Source organism: Macrobrachium nipponense, chromosome 3, assembly GCF_015104395.2.
Source record: "Macrobrachium nipponense isolate FS-2020 chromosome 3, ASM1510439v2, whole genome shotgun sequence".
NCBI classification, from domain to species: Eukaryota; Metazoa; Arthropoda; class Malacostraca; order Decapoda; family Palaemonidae; genus Macrobrachium; species Macrobrachium nipponense.
Genome location: NC_087202.1, coordinates 40,383,513 through 40,401,012, shown reverse-complemented (window position 1 = coordinate 40,401,012; position 17,500 = coordinate 40,383,513). Strand labels below are relative to the sequence as shown.

General features: G+C 38.4%; 2 protein-coding genes across 2 annotated transcripts; one reads left to right on the top strand and one right to left on the bottom strand.

The window, feature by feature from the left end:
* The first annotated feature begins 1,239 nt into the window (after window positions 1-1,239).
* LOC135222367 (uncharacterized) lies at window positions 1,240-3,373 on the top strand. Its single transcript, XM_064260455.1, has 3 exons — window positions 1,240-1,296; window positions 1,512-1,786; window positions 3,163-3,373. Exons 1-3 carry the CDS (start codon window positions 1,240-1,242, stop codon window positions 3,371-3,373), a joined length of 543 nt encoding a protein of 180 aa, XP_064116525.1.
* A 2,880-nt stretch (window positions 3,374-6,253) lies between these two features.
* On the bottom strand, window positions 6,254-7,193 carry LOC135222366 (uncharacterized). Its single transcript, XM_064260454.1, has 2 exons — window positions 6,588-7,193; window positions 6,254-6,349 (listed from the first exon to the last, which is right to left on the bottom strand). The coding sequence occupies exons 1-2, from the start codon at window positions 7,191-7,193 to the stop codon at window positions 6,254-6,256; spliced, it is 702 nt and encodes a 233-aa protein (XP_064116524.1).
* Window positions 7,194-17,500: the final 10,307 nt, after the last annotated feature.

Sequence of the window (17,500 nt, the reverse complement as noted above, 5' to 3'; positions counted from 1 at the left end):
TATAAACGCGGGGGCTGGCGATGACCGTTAAAGCCCCATGACGACGCCCGGATTTTAAACCATTTCGAATTTTTGCGCAGCGTCTGGTGGCGTGATGAAGTCGCATGAAGCTGTAAGCGGTGTGGTGTGGGCCCGCAACAAAAGAGGTATGAACCCGCACGGTGCTGTGCCACACCACACCGCACGTGGAGCGATGTGGTGTGACGTCGTAAAATCCGCAAGGGAGTGTTACGGAGCCATGCAGTGCCCGTGCGGTGCCCTTATGGCGCCATCATACATGATTAATAGATGGCGCGCACATGTTGCAAGGTGTGCGGCGTGCGTGCTGCGTGTTACAGTGTCTCCCTAGGTCGACTGGATCGAAGGTTGCCGCGCATTCTGGGGAGGATAAAAGGGGCCTGACTGACCACAGGGGCATCATTCGTGCTCTGACAGCCTGTTGACCAGCCACTCTCGCCCAGCAACGCTCACCCAGCCACTCTTGCCCAGTGACGTTCACCCAGCGACGCTCACCCAGCCACGTTCACCCAGGACACCCAGGATACCCAGGACATCCAGCCTTCACAACGGGAGGAGACGTCTGAACACGAGGAAGAGCCGACCCTTGAGGCAACCGTATCGCTTGTCGAATCCCAGAACATCGCAGGCCATTCATCGTCAAATTCTTGAAGTCACACCCTACCTTGTACGACAAGCGGGACAGGCAATGGTCGAATCCGAGGAGGAAGGAGGAACTCTGGCATGAACTGGCAACGAACTCTATCGATTGCACGTTCCAGCAAGTTCGGAAGTTCTTCGAGGTTTGCCGTACCGACTTCAGGAAGATAGAGAAGAGGGAGTACAAGAGCAGGTCGGCTGCATGCAACAGGACAGCACGGGAGGAGGAGGTGATGACTACGTAGGCATTCCTGGGAGGTCTCATCGCCCATGAACCCACAGTAGCAAGTGATCGGTTCTCACCTGTATCATCGCACAGAACCGAGGCAGACAAATCCTCTACTGACATGTCGGGCCTATCAGCAGCTTCGATCCAGCGGAGGAGGCGGCTGAAGCAGAAGAGACCGATGAACTTGACAGAGGACTGATGGCTATCTGCCGACACAGTTGACTCTACAGAAGGACTGCAGACTCAAATGACCCAGATTATGACAAGCATAAACACACTGATGCCACAAGCGTAGGACTGAACGCATTGTGACATCACCGTGTTCGTCCAGTACTTCACACAACGCTTGGAGTATGTGCCTTGACGATACCAGAAGTAGTTCTTCGAGCAAGTCATCAGGCTTTGTCACAGTTTGGAGGGACCTGAGGAAGAGGATGCCACGACGAAAGAGGCCATGGCTCGTGGGGGTTGTTCCCACTGGATCCCCCCATGAGTTGATAAAGAAACGCAGACCAAACCCGGAACTTCGAAAGCTTCTGCAGTGCAACTGGTTCGGGGATCACCACACCAGTGGTTCGTGTCTCAACCCCAACCTGTGTTCTTTTATGATCCCCACCCTCAACAGCAGCAGGTATCTCGTCAGGTTTACTCGACACAGGCGACACGGGTAGCGACACCGTCATTCTTCACCAGTGGACGTTCGACACCACTGAACTTCTCTCCTCGACCTTCCACTTCTTCGCTGTCGCCGTTGGTCAACAGTCTCTTGGCAGACTTGCGGCCCCCTACCCCTGGCGCCCGTATTTCGACACCGAAACCCACTGCTGCAGAGGATCCACCCACCTACGACTTGACCATCTCCCCAGGTGACAAGGAGGACATTGACCCCGAATCAATGGAGTGAGAGACAACAATTTGTAATCAAATAAATAGAATGTTATTTTTTTAACAATAAATTGTATTTTAGTTATTTTCTTAATATTCAATGATTTTGTAAGTTCTATAAGTCATAATTTTTCTTTTTGTTATAAATATGTTGAAATACTGACTTGCATTTACATTTTCCTTATTGATGCTTAATTTATGTCATGACAATATATATGATATGATTGGTTGAAATGAATTTGAATAAGAAAAAGCATGGCCATAAAGAATAATAACATGAAGAAGTATAACAGGAAATATAAAATGAAATATATGTGAAATATGAAATATGAAATGAATACAACTTGGAAAATAACTTGAACTATAAAATGCAATGAATAATGAAAGAGCATGGCCATAAAGAATAACAACATGAAGAAATACAACACGAAATCTTAATATGAAATATGATATATGAAATATGAAATAAATAAACTCGGAAAATAGCTTAAACTATAAAATGAAATGTAACTTGAAATAAATATGGCCATCAAATGATATAATAACATACAAGGTAAAGAACAACAATATAATATTGAGAACATGATCAAATGAACATGAACACGTACAAATATGATAACATTGACTGGACATAGTTATTAACAGGGGAACAATGAAAAATCAGTAACATACTAAAAACATATTGACCTTAGTTGATAAAATATGATATTTGCAGTTGAAAATGTTATGGTATAAAGAAAGTCCCAATTTCATTTTCTTACATTCTATGCTTTTCATATTCATTTTCTTATATTCTATGCTTTTCATGTTCATTTCCTTATATTCTATGCTTTTCGTGTTCATTTCCTTATATTCTATGCTTTTCATGTTTATTTTCTTACTTTCTATGCTTTTCATGTTCATTTTCTTATATTCTGTGCTTTTCATGTTCATTTTCTGATATTCTATGCTTTTCATGATCATTTTCTTACTTTCTATGCTTTTCATGTTCATTTTCTCATACTCTATGTTTTTCATGTTCATTTTTCTTACTTTCTATGCTTTTCATGTTTGTTTAGTATAAATTAATTATTTTTGTCATATCTTAATATGAAATATTATATATGAAATATGAAATAAATAAAGGAAGAGGATGCCACGACGAAAGAGGCCATGGCTCGTGGGGGTTGTTCCCACTGGATCCCCCCATGAGTTGATAAAGAAACGCAGACCAAACCCGGAACTTCGAAAGCTTTTGCAGTGCAACTGGTTCGGGGATCACCACACCAGTGGTTCGTGTCTCAACCCCAACCTGTGTTCTTTTATGATCCCCACCCTCAACAGCAGCAGGTATCTCGTCAGGTTTACTCGACACAGGCGACACGGGTAGCGACACCGTCATTCTTCACCAGTGGACGTTCGACACCACTGAACTTCTCTCCTCGACCTTCCACTTCTTCGCTGTCGCCGTTGGTCAACAGTCTCTTGGCAGACTTGCGGCCCCCTACCCCTGGCGCCCGTATTTCGACACCGAAACCCACTGCTGCAGAGGATCCACCCACCTACGACTTGACCATCTCCCCAGGTGACAAGGAGGACATTGACCCCGAATCAATGGAGTGAGAGACAACAATTTGTAATCAAATAAATAGAATGTTATTTTTTTAACAATAAATTGTATTTTAGTTATTTTCTTAATATTCAATGATTTTGTAAGTTCTATAAGTCATAATTTTTCTTTTTGTAATAAATATGTTGAAATACTGACTTGCATTTACATTTTCCTTATTGATGCTTAATTTATGTCATGACAATATATATGATATGATTGGTTGAAATGAATTTGAATAAGAAAAAGCATGGCCATAAAGAATAATAACATGAAGAAGTATAACAGGAAATATAAAATGAAATATATGTGAAATATGAAATATGAAATGAATACAACTTGGAAAATAACTTGAACTATAAAATGCAATGAATAATGAAAGAGCATGGCCATAAAGAATAACAACATGAAGAAATACAACACGAAATCTTAATATGAAATATGATATATGAAATATGAAATAAATAAACTCGGAAAATAGCTTAAACTATAAAATGAAATGTAACTTGAAATAAATATGGCCATCAAATGATATAATAACATACAAGGTAAAGAACAACAATATAATATTGAGAACATGATCAAATGAACATGAACACGTACAAATATGATAACATTGACTGGACATAGTTATTAACAGGGGAACAATGAAAAATCAGTAACATACTAAAAACATATTGACCTTAGTTGATAAAATATGATATTTGCAGTTGAAAATGTTATGGTATAAAGAAAGTCCCAATTTCATTTTCTTACATTCTATGCTTTTCATATTCATTTTCTTATATTCTATGCTTTTCATGTTCATTTCCTTATATTCTATGCTTTTCGTGTTCATTTCCTTATATTCTATGCTTTTCATGTTTATTTTCTTACTTTCTATGCTTTTCATGTTCATTTTCTTATATTCTGTACTTTTCATGTTCATTTTCTGATATTCTATGCTTTTCATGATCATTTTCTTACTTTCTATGCTTTTCATGTTCATTTTCTCATACTCTATGTTTTTCATGTTCATTTTCTTACTTTCTATGCTTTTCATGTTTGTTTAGTATAATTATTTTTGTCATAATCTTAATATGAAATATGATATATGAAATATGAAATAAATAAAGGAAGAGGATGCCACGACGAAAGAGGCCATGGCTCGTGGGGGTTGTTCCCACTGGATCCCCCATGAGTTGATAAAGAAACGCAGACCAAACCCGGAACTTCGAAAGCTTCTGCAGTGCAACTGGTTCGGGGATCACCACACCAGTGGTTCGTGTCTCAACCCCAACCTGTGTTCTTTTATGATCCCCACCCTCAACAGCAGCAGGTATCTCGTCCAGGTTTACTCGACACAGGCGACACGGGTAGCGACACCGTCATTCTTCACCAGTGGACGTTCGACACCACTGAACTTCTCTCCTCGACTTTCCACTTCTTCGCTGTCGCCGTTGGTCAACAGTCTCTTGGCAGACTTGCGGCCCCCTACCCCTGGCGCCCGTATTTCGACACCGAAACCCACTGCTGCAGAGGATCCACCCACCTACGACTTGACCATCTCCCCAGGTGACAAGGAGGACATTGACCCCGAATCAATGGAGTGAGAGACAACAATTTGTAATCAAATAAATAGAATGTTATTTTTTTAACAATAAATTGTATTTTAGTTATTTTCTTAATATTCAATGATTTTGTAAGTTCTATAAGTCATAATTTTTCTTTTTGTAATAAATATGTTGAAATACTGACTTGCATTTACATTTTCCTTATTGATGCTTAATTTATGTCATGACAATATATATGATATGATTGGTTGAAATGAATTTGAATAAGAAAAAGCATGGCCATAAAGAATAATAACATGAAGAAGTATAACAGGAAATTAAAATGAAATATATGTGAAATATGAAATATGAAATGAATACAACTTGGAAAATAACTTGAACTATAAAATGCAATGAATAATGAAAGAGCATGGCCATAAAGAATAACAACATGAAGAAATACAACACGAAATCTTAATATGAAATATGATATATGAAATATGAAATAAATAAACTCGGAAAATAGCTTAAACTATAAAATGAAATGTAACTTGAAATAAATATGGCCATCAAATGATATAATAACATACAAGGTAAAGAACAACAATATAATATTGAGAACATGATCAAATGAACATGAACACGTACAAATATGATAACATTGACTGGACATAGTTATTAACAGGGGAACAATGAAAAATCAGTAACATACTAAAAACATATTGACCTTAGTTGATAAAATATGATATTTGCAGTTGAAAATGTTATGGTATAAAGAAAGTCCCAATTTCATTTTCTTACATTCTATGCTTTTCATATTCATTTTCTTATATTCTATGCTTTTCATGTTCATTTTCCTACTTTCTATGCTTTTCATGTTCATCTCCTTATATTCTATGCTTTTCGTGTTCATTTCCTTATATTCTATGCTTTTCATGTTTATTTTCTTACTTTCTATGCTTTTCATGTTCATTTTCTTATATGCTGTGCTTTTCATGTTCATTTTCTGATATTCTATGCTTTTCATGATCATTTTCTTACTTTCTATGCTTTTCATGTTCATTTTCTCATACTCTATGTTTTTCATGTTCATTTTCTTACTTTCTATGCTTTTCATGTTTGTTTAGTATAATTATTTTTGTCATGTCCATCATTTGTTTCTCATTTGTCCCATTATTATGAATTATGTTATTATTACTTTCAGTTAATTATTTTCCAACATCATTTTTTATATGTACCAATCACCATTCCAATATTCTTTATTATATTAATATTGTTATTAGGACAATACAAAAGTATGGGAGTATAAAACAATGAGAAATACATAATGATCTTTATTTACACTTATGTACATCTCTTTGGTTATGTTTTATTACAGAGTTCTTTGGTTTCCTCTATACTCGTCAGTAGCTGGTCGTCCTCGAGGAAACACCATTCGCTCTTGCCATTCCACTGTGCCTGCATCCGATGAGTAGTACTGAGCCAGGTAATCTCTGACGGCCTTCACTCGATGTGTGTAGTTTGGTTCCCTTCTTGCCATGAGTCGTTCCATGAGGTTCAGCGACTCCTCCCTTCAAGTACCTGCTATGACGTTATGGTGTTGGTCCTCATAGTCGACGTCGGTGCCAGCAAGTGGGTAGCGTTGCAGTGCCAGGTTGTGCATGACACATGCGCACAAAGTTATCTTCTTGCACACCTGTACATCCTGTTGCATCATCGTCCCGAAGACTCGCCATCTCATCTGCAGCAGGCCGACTGCGTTTTCCACCACACGACAAGCGCTAGATCTGTGATTTCTGTCTTGTGGGAGTCCTGCTCGGTTGTTGCACTTCTGCCAGGTTCTTCCATCCCCAGCACCTCCTGCACCGACGTCGACGAACAGGAACCTGTACTTTGCATTGGAGAGGGCCATGAGTACGATGCTGTGGAACTTCTTGTAATTGATATACAGTGATCCTCCACCTTTGGGTTTCTTGATCGTGATGTGCTTCCCATCCAGGGCTCCCACACAATTGAAGTAGTTCCACTTTGAGGCGAATCGTTTTGCTACGTTATTCCATTCTTCTGGTGCCTTGGGGCACTTCATCACTTCTGGTTTGTATGTGTCGATAATGGCTTGGCAGACTAATGGGATAAATCGGCATATGGAACTCTTGGAGATTCTGAAGCTGTATTGCAGGCTTGTATAGTCGTTCCCACTTGCCAGGTGGCGGAGAGTGACCGCCAACTTAAGTCCCACCTCTTGTGTGAACCGCATTTTCGTGTCCTTCTTCTTCAACATGGGCATCAGCCTTTCAACCATCTCCTCGAACAATTCAGGGTAGATGCGTAGAAAGTTCTTGTGTCCTTTGTGGTCCTCCTTATTCAGTTCTTGTAGTAGCTGGTTGTAGTCCCAATGTAGTTGTCGCCATGTCAGCCACTCCCGAGCCCAAATCCACCCTGCCCTGCTGTCCTTTCTGCGTGATGCAGGTGGCTGTGGCACTGTAGTGCGTCTTCTCAACCCGTCGATGACCTGGACTGCACAGAGACACAGGACAGCTACCAAAAATCTCTGGGGCTCCTAGGGTGAGAGGCTGTTGAGGTCCATATTGCATGCTGAGTATGCGGGAAATGAAGGATGTGCTTGGCAGGCCTCTATATATACTCAAGGTTCATATCTCTCACAGTGTGGCACGGTGCATGTGCAACAATCATGCACCGCTCCACGTTGTGCGTCGTGCAGATGTGCGCGCACTCCGCAACAACACAGCAAGCCACCCGCAACACACCACTACATGGAGTAACAAAGCCACAATCTCGCATGCCCTGACGTTGCAACAACGACCATACAACCGCACCAATGCCGTAATACTCCGCTAGACACAGCAAGAACACGCCATAACATACCTGTAACACTCCGCACGGGTCCGTGCCACGCTGCCCAATAACAGTCATTTTTTCTCCCCTCATCATCAATTTTCATGCGGTTTCTTGCGGTCCCACGCCGTAACAGCCTGCAACACAAAAGTGCGTACATGTAAACCTAGCTGTTGCGAGAAAGATTCCAGTGCCTGAAATGGTAGTAACTAGGTCAGGTTTAGATACAGACATAGACTACGGTCATAATTTGGTTGTGGATTTGAACGAGTGTGAGTTCGTGGATTCGAACGAGTGTGAGTTCGGGGATTCGAACGAGTGTGATAGAGGTGGCGAGGTTGATCTTGGGGTGTGTGTTTGGCTGTGTGGCTGAGAGATCTGACTTTATTGGCGTTGACAGTGATAGCCAAGCAGAAGGTGTAGCTGTCGAGAGTAACGTAGTCGATGCAGTGGAATCAAGTAATAGTTACTGTGATGTATTAGGCAGTTCCCTTTTGAATAAGGATGAGCTAGTCAAGTTTCAGAGAGAGAAGATGAGACACTAACCCGAATTTTTTAATGTGAGCTGGATGATGATCTCGATAATGTGTGTAAGGAAATGTTTTGTTTAAAAGACGAAGCTTTGTGTCATTATGTTCGTCCTAAGTCTGGTAGTAAAGAGAAAATCACCGAAGAATTAGTGGTTCCCAGGAAGCTTCGTGAACTAGTTTTGAAGTTAGTGCATGATGAACAAGGACATTTTGGAGTAAATAAAACTTTCAGGTGTATTAGTATGGTGTGCTTTTGGCCTAAAATAAGAAATGACGTAAAGAGGTATGTTTTAAGCTGTCATGAATGCTAAATTGCCGGAAAACCGAATCAAGTAATTCCCAGAGCTCCGTTGTGTAATATTCATTCCGTAGGCGAGCCTCTTGAGAATGTACTTATCGATATGGTCGGACCTTTGCCTAGAAGTAAAGGAAGGAGTATGTATCTGTTAACAATCATTGATAGACTAACTCGCTATCCAGAGGCGATACCCGTAAGAAGCTGTAACGCAAGGACCATAGTTAAACGATTGTTACATTATTATTCAAAGTTTGGTCTGCCTCGTACTATACAGAGTGATAACAGTAGTAATTTTGTATCTAAATATTTAAGGGATAGAATGAAAGAGTTAGGCATTAAACTCGTAACTTCCACACCTTATCACCCTGAATCACAAGGCATTGTGGAGCGGTTTCACTAAACGTTAAGAGTTGTTTACGAAAACTGTGTAGTAACTTTGAACATGACCGGGAAGAAAAGTTACCTTTTGTTCTGTTAGCTTTAAAATTGGCACCAAACGACACTGCAGGATTTAGCCCTTTCGAGCTGGTTTTCGGCCACACCGCTAGAGGTCCTTTGGAAACGTTAAAATGTAATTTAATGCTTAAAGAAGGTAGAGAAGACTACATAACTAATCTAGAGTATTATAAAAACAATTTAAGAGATGCTTGGCAACTAGCAAAGGCGAACGCGAGTGGGAGTCAAGGGGAGACTAAACAGAAACATGATCTTGAGCGAAAGAAAGAAGTTTCTGTGTAGGAGATAAAGTTTTAGTATTAGTCCAGAAAAAGGGTCTCTCTTTATCTTATAAGTTCGAAGGTCCTTTTTCAATTTTAGAGAAGAGGGGAAATCAAAATCATTTAATTGATATGGGTAAGCATAGAGCAAAGTGGATGCATGTAAACTTGCTCAAGAATTATAACGAACGCCCCGTACCGTGGCCAGCGCCCGTGCCCATAGTAATGGTGTCACAGAGAGGAGTTAGTTTTGAGAAAAATACAAGAGGTGCTTAAGAATTTCCAAGTTTTTAATCAGAGTTCAGAAAACAAAAAATTAAGAGAAACATAATATTATAGATGATAGCCTCTCTAGAGATTTTTCAGAATGAGTAGCCTGATGACCGTTTTCTATTTTGGCACGGGTGGGTGAGTGAATGGAGAAGTGTCCGTGTTTAAATGGATTAAAGCTTTATGCAGAATTGTTACCCTGCTGTTTGGTTCTTTTTTCTTAAGAAAAAAAAATAAATCAGTTGATTTAATTTTTTACTTCTTTTGGGGGACGTGTCATGGTAATCGCTCTATAGCGAAGTATTATATATTAAAGGAAAGGAAAATTCATCCTCTTCAAGAAGGTCTGCAGCAAGGAGGCATTCTCACACGTGTTGGAGGCGCCTGTTCTCATGATTGTTCGAGAATCCCCAGGTGTTTTATGGAACTCTGCACGCTCCATTGCGTCGCTAGAAACACTGTGTATTATGATGTAACTTTTCGTCTAGATCCTTCTAAAAAGTTCCTGTTGGAGATGATGACGTTTGCTGGTAGGCTCCGCCCTTTTCAGTCCCGCCCCCAGATCGCCGTATATATATATATGCCCTGAGGAAGTAGAGGAATCATATCATCCGAGACAAGAGAAGAAGGATATGACATCAACAATAAATCAAATGAGCTAGGCCTAAAAATAAACATAAATAAAACAAAGGCCATGACAATAAAAGCCCACAGACCGCTGCAACCACTAACAATAGGAGATGAGCCCATAGAATGGGTAGACAGCTACATGTACCTAGGAGTTGTCATAGAACAGCAGCTAACTTTCAAGGAAGAAATCAAGTACTTGAGAGAAAGAGCAAATGCAAGACTTGCTGCCATGAGATACATGTCATCCCTGAAGGAAGGAGCAAATGAACACATACAAAGGAAGTACTACCTAGCCTGCACCAGAACATTGGTGGACTATGCTGCCCCCACTCTGATAAGGCTGACAGAGGCTCAGAAAGAATCACTGGAGGTCATTCAAAACAATGCAATGAGACTCATGCTAGGAGCACCTACATGGACAAGGCTGTGCAACCTCAGGCTTGAAACTAACCTGCCAAAACTAGAGGATAGGATTGCACAGCGAAATGTAAGCACAATGGCCAAGATGTTCCTCTCAGAAAGAGACTCCATCTCTAAGAAAAGAGCAAGAGAGGAACTTGCCAAACTCCCCCCCCACAGATTCAAACTTCGAGTTCCTATGGTAAGGACCAAAGTGACAACATCAAGAGTCTAGGCATGGCAGAAACACTGCTGCAACTAGGTCCAGACACAACACAGGGCACACAACAACTACCACCCTGGAAGAAGGACACTACAATATACAAATACACAAGCCTGCCAAGAGCAAAAGAGGACTGCACAGGAGAAGAGCTAAGAGCGGCAGCCTATGAAGCAATCAGAAACACTGAGACCATAGGGGCACAAACATACTACACTGATGGCACTGTAGATCCTGAGAATCAAACTACGGGAGCTGCAGTATATTCAAGAAACTTCACAGCCTGCTGGAGGACCTCCAACCACGCCTCCACTATGCAGACAGAGTTAACAGCAATAAGACAGGCACTGCTGTACTCACTGGAGAATGAAGTAGGGCCTGTAATCATCCACACAGACTCACAGTCCTCAATGCAAGCCCTGCAACAACAGAAAATTAAAGAAAATAAGGCACTGCTGGCTGGAATTAAAACACTGCTACACCAGCACAGCGAAAGAGGAAGACCTGTCACCTTAAACTGGATACCCAGTCACATAGGAATTCCAGGCAATGAGAGGGCTGATGAGCTAGCCAAAAGTACAAAACACATTGACAGAGTGCAAGTACATATACAACCTGCACTGCAACAAGTCAAGAATGCAATGAAACCACCACTCTGCAAAGAAAAATTGATAAAAGACCATCGTGAGTGGGTAGAAAAGAACTCACCGTCTGCCAGATGGTATAAGAAATCGACTGGTCTAGTGCCTCCTCCCATAGACAGGCACACACCAAGAAAACTTGCTGTGATCATCCACAGACTCAGGCTAGGATATAAAGCCTGCTGGGAAATTGTGGAAAACAGTGTCAGACCATGTGAACACTATCAAGAAGAAACACAGCAACCACTCCTTCACTACCTGCTGGAATGCAGAGAAACAGCACAGCTAAGAGGTGCAGCACAAAATGCAGTACCTGCACAAGATGCTGAGCATGCAGCTGCCACAGTCACAAAGACAATCATTGAAAACTTAGAAGAGCATGCCCAGGTGCTCTACAACCTACCTCCACCAAGGTAATCAAACTAATAAAATCAATCACCCTCATCACATACCCTCATTGTAAGGCTCTATCCACATCATCCACTATCATTCTTTTAAAAAAACTTTACCTACAACTAAAATCCTCCCGCAGGGACCCAAGGGAGTAAAGGGTTGGACAACCCCACCTGCACTGCTTCTCCGATTTTCGAAAGCCTTACACTCATTCAAACTTCTTCTATAATATGACATGATGGCCCTCTCTTACTGACACCATCATCCTTCCCCTGTCCATTCCTATCTCTACAACTAAAGATATTTCCAATTTCAAAAAACTAACCATGTACCTAAAGAATCTTTTCAGATCACCTACGGGCCGAAAAAAGGAAAGGCACGTGCCAACAAGAAGTGTTGGCTTAATACAACAACAACAACAACAACAAGAAGGATGAGACGAAGAATAAAAGAGGAAGAGGACGCACGAGAGAGAGAGTTAACGGAAGCAGATAAAGCCGTCTGTAGTCGGAGAGAGAGAGAGAGAGAGAGAGAGAGAGAGAGAGAGAGAGAGATCCCGACGTTGAGCAACCCTTCATAGAAGAAACGTAGTTTTGAGGAGTAACCTGCCCTTCGAGTATCAGGACTACGAAATTTCTAATTGCAGTACGAAGTGGAGAAGCCATCTGAAGTTTCTGCTGTCTCCTCTTGTGAAACCGTCTCCTCGAACACTGGTTTTCGACAGCTGCAAAGCTGGCCGTGGCTAGCAAGTATTTCATTTTTTCACAGTTTCCAAAGTTCACATAATAAGATTTTATTTTGTTTATGTAAATAGGAGAAACCATTCTGCATTTATCTTTGTTAGTAAGCTTGTAAATAAACTTCTGTTCTTTTCGAGTTTTTTTCTATATTCGTAACCCGAGCTTCAACTGTTGGTGTTGAATCCTTTTTGCTTATTATAATAATTAAGAACCTCAGAGGACCTTTGGATCCATAACAGTGCGCGCGCGTGTGTGTGTGCAATCGATTAAGGTGGTGTCTAAAATGTTATTATTTATGCCACATAATGTTTCTTTCTTCTTCGCAGGAGAGAGATTTAAAACGTTACTAAAATGAAACTTGCGCATTGTGTTCGGTTATCACCACAACTAATTAGTACTTTTAAAGTGATATCTTTTGTGACTGCGTTGATCATATCATCGAAATGAGTTTAAATTACGATCCGGGGTCAAGAAATGAGTGCAGCAAAACTCTTCCCTCGATTTTGATTTTCTTATCAACGCCATGAAAGGATAGAATCGTACGAACCAAAAATGTAGAGGAAATTACCAATAAACCACAAGCATCTCTGATGATCTGAATTTACACAGTCAGTATACTCACGTGGCAGAAAGACCCGTTGGAATCGATAGAGAATTTTCATTGATTAAAGCTTTTTCATCCCAGGGATTACAAAGTGCAATGTTTTGGGCATTAAACGAAAAATGATTGAAACCACACCAAAGATACTATGTAGTACCCTAGCTGTAGTATCTTTGAACCATACTTATATATTTTTGAAAGAATTAAGTTTTTGTGTGATCGCTCCACCAACTGTAAACGCTTGAGGTCACTCATCAATTCCGTCTGGAATTTTCTTTTTAGATTACCAGTAAATTACTTGAATTTTATCATGAAGCACCAGCCACTGACACTTGGGCGAATAATTAGAAAAGGCAATTAACGATGTACACTTCATTGAATACGAGTGAGGCAGGTAAATTAAAAAGAGTTCTCAATTTGTGATAATTACAAAGCAATTCACCTAATTGCCTAAATGTAACAATTATATATTTTTACCATGATTAATTTCCATAAATGTAACCAGAAGAGACTCTATGCCAAGATATATGCCATGTTTTTTGCCATAGAATGTATTATTCATTTATGCCACCAAATAGTATGAAATATCTCGAAATCAAATATACGTATTGATGTCCAATCGTCTTATCATCAATTCAAGCTGAGCTTATTTCAAATTTATTTGTTTGTGAATGATGTTAGGCATTTCACAGCAATGACTCTGGGGATGCTGTTTACGTTTCAAGAAGTGCAAATGCGGAGCCCAAGTATGCATACATACATACATACTTACTTACGTACATACAAACGAAACAATTAGAACTTTTGCGCGTGATTCCTGAAATGCAAGTGCATATATATATGTATATATATATATATATATATATATATATATATATATATATATATATATATATATATATATACAAGCTACAAATGTCCTTTAATATCTGATTTCGTTCCCGTCCACTGGACGGTGGTTCGATCCCATGAGGTGACGAAATTATTATCAACTAAAAAATTCCCCTTCGGTACATATATATGAAAATATATTAATTCCGAGGTAGAGCGAATTAAATATTAAAGGTCATTTGTAGCTCGAATGATCTATATGAAATCACGGTAGTGTGAGAATTATACATATAGCAGTCATTTATAAGATAATAATTGATATATATGAAAATACACATATATTATTAGATAATTATTCATATATAATATATATTATATATATATATAATATATATTTATATATATATAGATAGATAGATAGATAGATACATGCATATATATATATATATATATATATATATATATATATATATATATATATATATATATATATATATATATACACTTACATACATACGTACATAGATAGAAAATAAACATTAAAATATTACTTTGCGTTCCATGAAATGCAAAGGAACAGTACTTACATACATAAAAAGTAACGAACCATTAAAAACATTTCCTTGTGTCTCATGAAATGCAGTTTAGTGATATTCATACATACAGATGAAGCATTAAAAACAATTGTCATTCTAGATAACTATAAAAGAAAATTTCCCTCACAAGATGAAAAATTCGAACAAGCGAAAGAATGACAAAAGAAAATGAAGAAGTAGAAGCTTCCTCAGGAGAACCTTATTTGCCTCCACGATCGCGTATGAATATTTCGGCAGTCACTTAGCGCCGTAAAGAAAATTGAAAAGATTCGCGTGATAAGGGCTTATGCATTATGCCATGAGCATAACCAATACCGCAAACTTTTCATGACAAGAACCTAATGCGAAACTTCGGGCAGACCGGAAGACGACGATTTCATGATTGCTGGGAAGTTTTTCTTTAAGGAGAGGGAAAGACTTCTGAGGATTCTTGAGGATTCTTAAGGCAAGGTTCCCTCAGAGCCTTCAATTATTTCTCTAGGATACTTTTAAAAAACAAACAAAATGCACCTTGTTAAAATCAATGGTAACTGCAAAGATATTCTAAATGATTAATGAATGTACTTGTGGAATAAACTGTACACGAAAGATAGGAAAAATCTGCTGCATTATATGAACATGAAAAGGGCAAAAGTTAAAAATTAAGAGCGGATTTCAACATGGAAAACTAAAATTATGATGTATAATTCAAATAATAAAAGTATATTTTTTGCCATTATTTTCGTTTTATTTTTATAAGTTTAACCTTATAGACGATCCCGTCATCGTTATAAAGGCGAACTCCATATCGTTATAAAGGCAAACTCCGTGCCTTAAATTCAAAGATAAAAGTGTAACATAGGCCATTTTTGGCTTCATATTCTTCAAGAAATCCTGAACTACAGTTTGATGATTTTTCAAACTATATTTCTCATTAATCTAATAACAGATGGTAACCTCTCATTTAAGATTAATGAATTCATCTTCTCTTCAACAAGACAAGATTTGCTGCCCTTGATTTAAAATAGTCACAATATTCGCCACTTGATTAAGAATCTGCTCTTGATTTGCATAATTTGTTCATACGCTCAAATAATAGCAGAGCGTATCCCAGCGTTATTATTCAGGACCAAAAACCTTGCTTATAACACTGGACGATGTATAATAGCTTCAATGTGTTGTAAAGTAAAGCACGGAACATCTTTCAGAAGAACTAGAACTTTATAAATATAACAGGAGGGTTACCATTTTTCATTCTTACCAAAGAATGCCTTTCAGAACATTGATCAACCCAAACCTGTAGTCTTTCTTTGATAATGAGACACGGAACTCCTCCTCCAGAGGAAAGGAATATATATATATAAATATAATACATATATATATATATATATATATCTATATATATATATATATATATATATATATATATATATATATATATATATATATATATATATATATATATATCTCTTACACCCCCCCCTTTTATTAAAACTACACAAATTGGAAACCCCTACCTGTTGTCAATGGTGCCCTCTATCTGCAACCATGTCGTTAGGCTATTAAGATCTCGTAAGTATTAAAATAAACTATTTATTACCCTAAGCAGTTGAATATAGAATAGAAGAAAATGATTAACAAGTCATAATGACAAAAAACCCAAATCTGCCCATAAAGAAAACTACTAAGTTAACATTCTACCCTCCTGACTAAGAATTCACTCCCAGACCCAAAATGTCATTAAGTTCATTATATTAGTCAGGTTAGAGATTCCCGTCTCTAGTACCGTGAAATAGAACCCATCTGTAATAAAGATAACAATGGATAAAAGATACACTTCACACATCACTCTCTTTTCAAAGTAATTAAGTAAAGAGTGTATTTCACACTTCTCTCTCTTTTCAAAGGTAACGGTTTTCTAAGTCTTACAAAATATGTGTCATACCATTACGATGGGGGTTTTCTCTCCCGACACCTGACGTGTACCACCTTACCTCTTTGATCTCACCAAAAGGAATGTGACTCTCGCAAATGCCCCTGTCTATTAGACCTGTAACATCCGTATAAACGAATGTACATGTTTGACAACAAGACGAGCGATCTCTCGGTTAGAACGCTTACATACTCAAATTCCTTCACTCAAGTAAGCTGCCCTTACAGTTCAGCCTGTCTCCAAGCAAGACATGATATGTGATTCACTAACATTACACACTAGTAAGATATATATATATATATATATATATATATATATATATATATATATATATATATATATATATATATATATATATATATATATATATATATATATATATATATATATATATATATTATATATATATATATATATATATATATATATATATATATATATATATATATATATATATTATATATATATATATATGTATATATATATATATATATATATATGATATTATATTAATAATATATATATATATATATATATATATATATATATATATATATATATATATATATATATATATGTGTGTGTGTGTGTGTGTGTGTGTGTGTGTGTGTGTGTGTGTGTGTGTGTATGGGTGTGAGTGTGTGTGTATGTGTGTATAATTATTGTCCATCTCTTCATCTCTCTATACAAATACTCCAGAAGCTGCCGAAGGGCGCGAGATGAAGGAAGCCAGACGTATTAAGAGCGCGAACAAGCATCTCCGCCTGTGGAATGCGATCTGCACCTTCCCTTATTGCTGGAAAGAGTAAAGCTAAAATCACAGGCAGAGATCGAATCACCAGAAGAGGAGTTCGCCTTTGTGAGCAACGGATATCTAAATTACGCTCCCTCCTTGAAAGCGGCTTATAATGAATCTTGTCTTTATCAGAGAGAGAGAGAGAGAGAGAGAGAGAGAGAGAGAGAGAGAGAGTGTGAT

Bases quoted from the DNA above. Each gene is read 5' to 3' on its own strand.
- LOC135222367 (XM_064260455.1), top strand. From the start codon at position 1,240: ATGTGCCTTGACGATACCAGAAGTAGTTCTTCGAGCAAGTCATCAGGC. The intron at 1,297-1,511 runs GTTTGGAGGGAC...CACCCTCAACAG, and splicing joins AGTCATCAGGCTTTGTCACA to CAGCAGGTATCTCGTCAGGT. The intron at 1,787-3,162 runs GTGAGAGACAAC...ATTCTTCACCAG, and splicing joins ATTGACCCCGAATCAATGGA to TGGACGTTCGACACCACTGA.
- LOC135222366 (XM_064260454.1), bottom strand. From the start codon at position 7,193: ATGGTTGAAAGGCTGATGCCCATGTTGAAGAAGAAGGACACGAAAATG. The intron at 6,350-6,587 runs GTGTGCAAGAAG...CATCGGATGCAG, and splicing joins TGATGCAACAGGATGTACAG to GCACAGTGGAATGGCAAGAG.